Source organism: Triticum aestivum, chromosome 2A (assembly GCF_018294505.1).
Source record: "Triticum aestivum cultivar Chinese Spring chromosome 2A, IWGSC CS RefSeq v2.1, whole genome shotgun sequence".
Classification (NCBI taxonomy): domain Eukaryota; kingdom Viridiplantae; phylum Streptophyta; class Magnoliopsida; order Poales; family Poaceae; genus Triticum; species Triticum aestivum.
This window is the reverse complement of record NC_057797.1, coordinates 517,995,804-518,006,633: the sequence shown is the minus strand read 5'-3', so window position 1 is coordinate 518,006,633 and position 10,830 is coordinate 517,995,804. Positions and strand designations below refer to the sequence as shown.

At 46.5% G+C, this 10,830-nt stretch overlaps 1 protein-coding gene across 1 annotated transcript; it reads right to left on the bottom strand.

Annotated features, from left to right (window-relative positions):
- Nucleotides 1–435: 435 nt before the first annotated feature.
- LOC123189185 (U-box domain-containing protein 27) lies at nucleotides 436–2,056 on the bottom strand. Its single transcript, XM_044601532.1, has one exon. The coding sequence runs from the start codon at nucleotides 1,973–1,975 to the stop codon at nucleotides 650–652; it is 1,326 nt and encodes a 441-aa protein (XP_044457467.1). The 5' UTR covers nucleotides 1,976–2,056; the 3' UTR covers nucleotides 436–649.
- Nucleotides 2,057–10,830: the final 8,774 nt, after the last annotated feature.

Below are 10,830 nucleotides of genomic sequence, written 5' to 3'. Positions count from 1 at the left end.
GGGCACTTATGTTGCTTTCAAACTACGGCCTACCGGTGTGTGCCATCACTAGTGTATTCCGGGCAACGACAATCTTGAATCATTAGCATGATGGAGCGTGTTCCCTGGGTGATAATAAGCCATGAGCAAATGCACATGTGTTCATGCAAGTTCTACTAGTACGTACTACTAGGAAGTGTAGTATACTATGGATAAACTATAACCAAGTCCATCTTTGGGAAATTGGTACCCCGATTAGAATAGGTTTTGCGATTTGGAATCGTTTGATATCCCCATGTGTGTGCAAATTCTGAGAAGATTTGACAGAGATGCATAGGGGCATGGCCATGGATATGCATGCCGGTTGCATGAAGTTGGAAGATCATCAGCACACAACTCCTTTGCTTCACATCTCTTGTGAGTCAAGACCAATTCCAATGATTTGCGCACACGATCGACCATATAATTTTCTGTCAACAATCTCCATTTGCTTCTGTCAAAACTCTCTACCAATGTACTGTACATATTATTTTTCTTCTTCTCTCGACCAATCAATTCTTGTGTTTCTCTATCAAAACTTACATTTAAAAAACAAAATAATAAACATGAAAGAAAAGAAAAAAAGGAATTATCCCCTGTTCCGAGCTTGCAAGCCGTTCGTTTAGCTTGGTCAGAACGGCATGATGTGGGCGGTCTTGGAATCGTATCCGGCGAGGCAGCTCTTGGCGTTCACCTTGTAAATCTTGAGCAGCTCCAGCGCCATCTGCCTCGCCGCCGCCGAGCACCCGCTCTGCAGCAGCAGGATCAGCCTCGTCAGCCCGCCCTCCGACGCCGCTGCGGCCTCCGCGGCCCTGCGGTCCTTGTACTTGTGGCACACCGCCCAGAGCACGGCCACCGCGGCCTCCGCGCCGTCGCGCCCGGACTTCATCATCTTGTCGAGCACGGCGGGAACCGTCTGCTCCGCGTCCTTGCACAGCGCCGCCCGGCCCTCGGCGCAGCCCACAGCGGACTCGAGGATCCGGAGGGCTTTCGCTGACGAGCTAGGCTCCGTCGTGGCCTGGAGCGCGCGCGCCGCGGCCGGGACAGCGCCGAGGCGCACCATGTCCGCGCGCGCCGCGCGCCGCGATCCTGCGATGGCCGCAAGGCAGCTGAGACCGGTGTCCATGGCCTTCTTGTCAAGGCCGCCCTTCTCGTCGACGGGCCCGACGAGCCGTACCAGCTCGGCAACCAGCTCGGACGATTCGGCCACAGCCACCTTCGCCTCGGCGCCGGCATTGGCGAGCAAGAACTCCACGAGCCTCGCCGCGTCAATTCTGGCCTCCAAGCAGCTCCCGCCCCGCAGGACGCGGGCCAGCGACGCCGCCGACGCCGCCGCGTCCACGGCGAGGCCGGCGGCTACCCGCCTCTTGTTCGCGTCCTCGATGCCATCCAGCGCCACGATCGCGGCGAGAACCCGCACGGCCGCCTCCGCACCCGCGACGCTTATTTGCTCACCCTTCCGTCTAAGCACGGACGCGACGGTCTCCGCGGCGGAGCCGGCGCCCACGAGCGCGTTCTTCTCGAACTCGTCGACGTCGTCGTCGGAGAGATAGGCCGCGAGCTCGCGGAGCGCGGCGGAGGGGTCGGCGCCGGAGGAGGCGACCTGGCTGACGAGCGCCGCGGGGGAGGGGCCGGCAAAGAACGCCGCCGATCCGGCGACGGGGGAGCAGGAGGCGGCGGAGGCGGACCAGTGGGAGATGAGGCTGCGGAGGGTGAGGTTGGGCGTGAGGTCCGTGGACGGGAGCGGGAGCATGGTGGCCGGGCAGGTGGTGTTGCCGGAGTCGAGCCACCGCTGGATGGAGGCGCGGTCGTAGGTGACGCCGGTGCAGAGGCTGACCGGCGAGCGCATGACGTCGAGCGAGATCGGGCAGCGGAAGAAGCTGGGGATCTTGACCTCCAGCCCCTGGTGCTGGGGCGGGAGCCTCATGCCGGTGGTGGTCTTCTCCTTCCTCACCATGGCGAGCTGCGCTGCTCCGTTCTTGCGGGGAGGTAGAAGCGGCAGCAGTTGGGAGAGAGGCTGCGGGGAGGTGGGGTTGTGGTATATGAATGAGCCGAGGTGGTGGTGGACTGGTGTTTGCGCCGAGCCCCCTGGTCTTCCGCGCTCGTGCAGAACGCTCCCTGCCCGACTCGGGTTTTTCCAAGGGAGCTTCACGTCTGCAAACCTTTTATGGAAAATATTCAAGCAACCGCTGGAATACGTAGTGCGCGCCCTGCTTGGTTCCTATCCGTATAGGACCACGGATCGTGAGGAATCCGCGTGTCCCCACGTATTGTAAAAGCCTGCAATAATTAGAGATCATTGCCTTATATCAGAAAATTGTATGGTATTTTTACAGGATTAATTACTTTCTTTCTTTTTGAGAAGGATTACTTACTTTCTCAAATCAGAGGGGGTATTGTTTTTCATAAAATCTTTTCTTTTGAGAATCAGTTTTCCTAACATCGGGGTTCAAATAATCGTCGTTAAATCCTATTAAAAAAATACCAACGAGGGTTAACTCTTGGGTTGGTCTCATTTTTTAAAGCCCCTTCAGAGACAATCTCCGAGCTAGCACACTCGGGAGATACATGGCCCACTTCATTCATGAGCTTCCTCGCCACCACTTGTGAATCTGTTTCGAGAATGATCCTCTGAACATTTAGTTCCTTCGCCAGCGAAGGGCCCTCCGGCATACTATCAGCTCCGCCACCTCTGCATCGCGAGTAGAAGAAAAAAAATAGATGCATCCTGCCAAGAACTCGCCATGGTTGTCCTTGAGAACAACTCCTCCTTCCCTGCGCCGTTCACATTTGATAGAGCAACGTATGCGTTTGCTTTGACCCCCTCCTCCCCTCCCTCCTCCGGCTTCTTCTAGCTTTCGCATCTTGTCGTCTACCTGTGACAAACAGGCACCTCGTTGGTAGCATGCCACTCCTCATCGAGAACTAGAACTCGATCGCAGATAATTCTAGGATCCTCAATCATGTTTGATTCCCGCGCCGCATTGTGTGCCATCCAAAGTTCATACCAGCCATGTTTCTAAGGTTCCATATTAACATAAAAATGAATATAATCATTTAACATGATAAGATTATTGAACTACATTCCCTAAAAAAAAGATTACTGAACTGCATTCTCGGTTTCTCACACAGCTCCCCACCATTGTTCTCTAAATAGTTGCTCGCAAAAATTGCAATCCTATCATGTTATATTGTTATGATTATTTCCTCCTCACCTAATAACGCATATGTCCAAATGTCGGTGAAGCGGTTTCTATCTTCTCCTCGAGACGTTTTATGATGTGTCCATCGTGAAGCTCTTAAGCCAACTGGAAGGCATATGAGACATGGCGGATCTGCTTTATCAGCGACGGATAGGGTGTTCCCGCTGGTTTTGGGGGCGCTTCCAGCACAGTTGAGAGGACGTGGCACGATGTCTACGTTTAGTAGCGTGGATAAGCGGTCGTATCAGTTTTCGAGTGGGTTCATTTTACAAGGCAGGGCTCCGGGCAGTTGCTTGGAGAAAAAAAACTCATGCAGGGTGCACCCTACAAAGCTGGCATGTCATTTCAGCTTTTGTGTGGTGCTTATCTGCATATTGGGATTGCATTAGGGAGTGTGTGGAACACAGGAAAAAGGAGGCATTCAAAGGCGGAGTGGGACGAGTCAAAGGAAGAAATGAGAGGTGACGTGCAGCGCGGGGTGGTGGGTCGCTTTCCCCGGCTGCTTTCTCCTTTCTTTCTTTTTTTCTTTCTTTCTTTTCTGCCTCTCGCACTCTGGTTTCCGATGGGAAAAATGGAAGCGCCTCTGTCTCGGAATCATTCTGGACTAAGCTGCCGGATTTTGTTCCCCGCCTAGTCAATGGTCAAAGACGTCGCCATCTCCGCCACCGGGACGAACCGAAAATCCACACTGGCGGTGGTGTCGACCGCGCGGCTTCTTTGCCTCCTTTCGCGTCCACCCATCGGCCCTGTCGCTGCCGGCGTGTCGACCGACGCGTGACAAGTGCCGACGTCTTGTTGTATTCTTAGGCTGGTCATAGTGGGGAGTAACTTAGACTAGTAACATACATATGTTACTAGTCTATGTTACTATCTTCATAGTGGGTAGTGTCATTGGTGTGGTAACATAGTTGCCTTCATTTATTACTTTGTAGACTCATTATGCATTGGAAACCGCTATGTGATGGTAACATATTATGTTACTCTATTTGTCTCTCTCCTCATTAACTACTTGCCACATCACCATTTTTGCTTATGTGGCATCTATGTTACTACCTATGTTACTCCCACTATGACCAGCCTTACGGATTGCCGCGGGAGATTTGTAAATAAATTCGGTGATATTGCACCACCGGCAAGACTCGGGAGTAATACTACACGTACAAACGAGTTATAAACTTTTACAAAAAGGGTTAATTTGATTGGTCAATAGGTGGGGAGGCGGCCCACCCTCACTGAAAATCAGGGGGAAGGCAAGTTTGTGATTGGTTATTAGATGGAAAAAATTCTAGTCAGCGTGTAATTGCGTGTAACTCTTTGTATATTTAGGACTCCTTTGGTTTGAAGGAATTTCATAGGAATTCTAGAAGATAGAATTTTTATAGGATTTTTTTCCTTTAGAGCCCTTTGGTTCATAGGAATAGATTCCTATTTCTACATAGGATTGGTTCCTATTCTCCACATTTCATAGAAAAATAAAAATGAGCCTAGACTCAATGAAAAAATTCCTTTAGTTTCAACTAAATGACATCTCATTTCCTATTCCTACTCATAAGATTTGAGATACATACCATCTCATTTCCTACAAAATTCCTATTCCTACGATAATCCTATCCTATGAACTAAAAGAGGCCGTAGCATTATTGGAAAGCTAAGCTCGTACGGGTGAATATTTATGCTTAGAAAAAAACCTCGTCTAGATGTGTGTGTGTGTGTGTGTGTGTTTTGCAGAAACCTCGTCTAGTAGATGTTTTTTTGCAGCAAACCTTGGCTAGATGTTTTTTTTTCGGGAAAGCTTGTCGATGTTAGAAACACAAAAACAAATAAATGGACACAAACCTCGTTTAGATGTTAGAAAATAATACGCGCCTCCATTGTTCGGCAGTGGTTGATTTGATTTATTCAATTTGATTCTAAATTCGTTTGTACTACTACCTCTGTAACTTCACGCAAGACGCGTCTTACATTAAGTTACAGAGGTTGTACAATTTAAATTTTAGTTATAAAGTACTATAAATTTTTGTATGAGATGATCATATAAATTGTTGTGATGTGATATGTATGTATCTTGCAAATCTCTATGTATCCCTCCTTGACTTGATCGCGGATGAAATTGAAGAGTCTCTTGATGTGTTTGGTTCTCTTGTGAAATCTAGATTCCTTTGCCAAGGCAATTGCATTATTATTGGCACAAAAGATTTTCACTGGACCCGATGCACTAGGTATTACGCCTAGATTGGATATGAACTCCTTCATCCAGACTCGTTCATTTGTTGCTTCCGAAGCAGCTATGTATTCTGCTTCAAACGTAGATCCCGCCATGACGCTCTGTTTAGAACTGCACCAACTGACAGCTCCACCATTCGATAAAAATACATACCCGGTTTGTGACTTAGAGTCATCCGGATTAGTGTCAAAGCTTGCATCAAGGTAACCATTTACGACGAGCTCTTTGTCACCTCCATAAAGGAGAAACATATCCTTAGTGATTTTCAGGTATTTCAGGATGTTCTTGACCGCTGTCCAGTGATCCACTCCTAGATTACTTTGATACCTCCCTCCCAAACTAATAGTAAGGCACACATCAGGTCTGGTACATAGCATTGCATACATGATAGAACCTACGGCTGAGGCATAGGGAATGACTTTCATTTTCTCTCTATCTTCTGCAGCGGTCGGGCATTGAGTCTGACTCAACTTCACACCTTGTAACACAGGCAAGAACCCTTTCTTTGCTTGATCCATTTTGAACTTTTTCAAAACTTTATCAAGGTATGTGCTTTGTGAAAGTCCAATTAAGCGTCTTGATCTATCTCTATAGATCTTGATGCCAATATGTAAGCAGCTTCATCGAGGTCTTTCATTGAAAAATTCTTATTCAAGTATCCTTTTATGCTATTCAGAAATTCAGTATCATTTCTGATCAACACTATGTCACCCACATATAATATCAGAAATGCTACGGAACTCCCACTCACTTTCTTATAAATACAGGCTTCTCCAAAAGTCTGTATAAAACCATATGCTTTGATCACACTATTAAAGCGTATATTCCAGCTCCGAGATGCTTGCACCAATCCATAAATGGATCGCTGGAGCTTGCACACTTTGTTAGCACCTTTTGGATCGACAAAATCTTCTGGTTGCATCATATATAACTCTTCTTTAAGATATCCATTAAGGAGTGCAATTTTGACATCCATTTGCCAAATTTCATAATCATAAAATGCGATAATTGCTAACATGATTTAGACAGACTTAAGCATCGCTATGGGTGAGAAGGTCTCATCATAGTCAACTCCTTGAACTTGTCGAAAACCTTTCGCAACAAGTCGAGCTTTGTAGACAGTAATATTACTGTCAGCGTCAGTTTTCTTCTTGAAGATCCATTTATTCACTATGGCTTGCGGATCATCAGGCAAGTCAACCAAAGTCAACACTTTGTTCTCATACATGGATCCCATCTCAGATTTCATGGCCTCGAGCCATTTTGCAGAATCTGGGCTCATCACCGCTTCCTCATAGTTCGTAGGTTCGTCATGGTCAAGTAACATGACCTACAGAATAGGATTACCGTACCACTCTGGTGCGGATCTTACTCTGGTTGACCTACAAGGTTCGGTAGTAACTTTATCAGAAGTTTCATGATCATCATAATTAGCTTCCTCACTAATTGGTGTAGGAATCACTTGAACTGATTTCTGTGATGAACTACTTTCCAATAAGGGAGAAGGTACAGTTACCTCATCAAGTTCTACTTTCTTCCCACTCACTTCTTTCGAGAGAAACTTCTTCTCTAGAAAGAATCCATTCTTAGCAACGAATATCTTGCCTTCGGATCTGTGATAGAAGGTGTAATCAACAGTCTCCTTTAGGTATCCTATGAAGACATGTTTCTCCGATTTGGGTTCGAGCTTACTAGGTTGAAGCTTTTTCACATAAGCATCGCAGCCCCAAACTTTAAGAAACGACAATTTGAGTTTCTTGCCAAACCACAGTTCATATGGTGTCGTCTCAACGGATTTTGATGGTGCCCTATTTAACATGAATGCATCCGTCTCTAAAGTATAACCCCAAAACGATAGCGGTAAATCAATAAGAGACATCATAGAGCGCACCATATCTAATAAAGTGCAGTTACGACGTTCGAACACACCATTACGCAGTGATGTTCCACGTGGCATGAGTTGCGAAACTATTCTGCATTGTTTCAAATGAAGACCAAACTCATAACTCAAATATTCACCTCCATGATGAGATCGTAGAAACTTAATTTTCTTGTTACGAAGATTTTCCACTTCACTCTGAAATTCTTTGAACTTTTCAAATGTTTCAGACTTATGTTTCATCAAGTAGACATACCCATATCTGCTGAAATCATCTGTGAAGGTCAGAAAATAACGATACCCGCCACGAGCATCAACACTCATTGGACCGCATACATCAGTATGTATTATTTCCAATAAGTCTGTTGCTCGTTCCATTGTTCCGGAGAACGGAGTCTTAGTCATCTTGCCCATGAGGCATGGTTCCCAAGCATCAAGTGATTCATAATCAAGTGATTCCAAAAGCCCATCAGCATGGAGTTTCTTCATGCGCTTTACACCAATATGACCTAAACGGCAGTGCCATAGATAAGTTGCACTATCATTATTAAACTTATATCTTTTGGCTTCAATACTATGAATATGTGTGTCACTACTATCGAGATTCTATAAAAATAGACCACTCATCAAGGGTGCATGACCATAAAAGGTATTACTCATATAAATAGAACAACCATTATTCTTTGATTTAAATGAATAACCGTCTCGCATCAAACAAGATCTAGATATAATGTTCATACTTAACGTTGGCACCAAATAACAATTATTCAGGTCTAATACTAATCCCGAAGGTAGATGTAGAGGTAGCGTGCCGACGGTGATCACATCGACTTTGGAACCATTTCCTACGCACATCGTCACCTCGTCCTTAGTCAATCTTCGCTTAATCCGTAGCCCCTGTTTCGAGTTGCAAATATTAACAACAGAACCAGTATCAAATACCCAGGCGCTACTACGAGCATTAGTAAGGTACACATCAATAACATGTATATCAAATATACCTTTCGCTTTGCCATCCTTCTTATCCGCCAAATACTTGGGGCAGTTCCGCTTCCAGTGACCAGTCCCTTTGCAGTAGAAGCACTCAGTCTCAGTCTTAGGTCCAGACTTGGGCTTCTTCACTTGAGCAACAACTTGCTTGCCGTTCTTCTTGAAGTTCCCCTTCTTCCTTTTGCCTTTTTTCTTGAAACTAGTGGTCTTGTTAACCATCAACACTTGATGCTCCTTCTTGATTTCTACCTTCGCATTTTTTAGCATCGCGAAGAGCTCGGGAATTGTCTTATCCATCCCTCTAAATGTTGTATGAGATTTGCAAGATACATACATGTATAACTCCTTCATAAGTTATACATGTTCCTATGTGATGATCTCATACAACATTCAGATCCGTATGTATTTTGCAAATCTCTATGTCTCCCTCCTTGACTTCATCGCGGATGGAATTGAAGCGTCTCTTGATGTGCTTGGTTATCTTATGAAATTTGGATTCATTTTCCAAGGCAATTGCACTAGTGTTGTCACAAAAGATTTTCATTAGACCTGATGCACTAGGTATGACACCTAGATCGGATATGAACTCCTTCATCCAGACTCCTTCATTTGCTGCTTCCGAAGCAGCTATGTACTCCGCTTCACATGTAGATCCCGCCACGACGCTCTGCCTGGAACTGCACCAACTGATAGCTCCACCATTTAATAAAAACACGTATCTAGTTTGTGACTTAGAGTCATCCGGATCAGTGTCAAAGCTTGCATCGACGTAACCGTTTAGGACAAGCTCTTTGTCACCTCCATATATGAGAAACATATCCTTAGTCCTTTTCAGGTATTTCAGGATGTTCTTGACCGTTGTCCAGTGATCCACTCCTGGATTACTTTGGTACCTCCCTGCTAAACTAATAGCAAGGCACACATCAGGTCTGGTACACAACATTGCATACATGATAGAACCTATGGCTGAAGCATAGGGAATGACTTTCATTTTCTCTCTATCTTCTGAAGTGGTCGGGCATTGAGTCTGACTCAACTTCACACCTTGTAACACAGGCAAGAACCCTTTCTTTGCCTGATCCATTTTGAACTTCTTCAAAACTTTATCATGGTATGTGCTTTGTTAAAGTCCAATTAGGCGTCTTGATCTATCTCTATAGATCTTGATGCCCAATATATAAGCAGCTTTACCGAGGTCTTTCATTGATTTTTTTCAAGTATCCTTTTATGCTATTCAAAAATTCGGTATCATTTCCCTTCAACAATATGTCATCTACATATAATATCAGAAATTCTACATAGCTCCCACTCACTTTCTTGTAAATACATACTTCTCCAAATGTCTGGATAAAACCATATGCTTTGATCACACTATCAAAGCGTATATTCCAACTCCGAGAGGCTTGCACTAGTCCATAAATGGATCGCTGGAGCTTGCACACTTGTTAGCACCTTTTGGATCGACAAAACCTTCTTGTTGCATCATATACAACTCTTCTTTAAGATATCCATTAAGGAATGCAGTTTTGACATCCATTTGCCAAATTTCATAATCATAAAATGTAACACCCCGTATGTAATGTGCCATATTTGTATTCCAACTCTTGCCATTTCCGGCACTAAGTTATGATATTTCCTCGTTTTCGGGTTTTTGTCTTCATGTGCTTTTGTCTTTGTCATGCATCTCATATCATGTCATCATGTGCATCGCATTTGCATACATGTTTGTCTCATGCATCTGAGCATTTTCCCCGTTGTCCATTTTGCATTCCGGCGCTCCTATGTCTTTCGGTGTCCCTTTCTACCTCTTTTCGTGTGCGGGTGTTAAACGTTCTTGGATTGGACCGAGACTTGTCATGCGGCCTTGGTTTACTACCGGTAGACCGCCTGTCAAGTTTCGTGCCATTTGGACTTCTTTTGATACTCCAACGGTTAACCGAGGGACCGAAAAGGCCTCGTGTATGTTGCAGCCCAACACCCCTCCAAAGTGGCCCAAAACCCACCTAAACCCCTTCCATCATTTAGGTCGTTCGATCACGATCGCGTGGCCACAAACCGTGCTCAATTTGGAGCCTCCTAGCTCCTCCTACCTATAAATATAGACCTCCCTCAAAATTTTCGGGTCATTTCACCCCTAACCTAGCTCCCCGCTCCTCTCCGCCGCCGGACACGTCCGGTCCGGCCGAACAAAGCCGCCGCCGCCCGCGTCCAACCCGGTTGTGACACGTGTCCCCGCCGGATCCTCTCTCTCCTCTGGCCTGCGAAGCCCGCACCGGGCCCCCGCGAGCCTGTCCCGCCGCCGCCACCGCACAGGCGCCACCGCCCGCGGTCGCCCGACCGCACGACGCCGCACCCGCCGCCCGCTAGCTCGCCGGCGACCACCGCTCCGCCGCGCGCCCCGCCTTCCTCCTCCGACACCGGCCGGCCTCGTCCCCGACTCTGGCCTCTTCCTCTCCGGCGATGCCCCGCGAAGCTCCGGCCGGCTACAGTGTTTTCTGGCGACCTCGAAGTCCGTG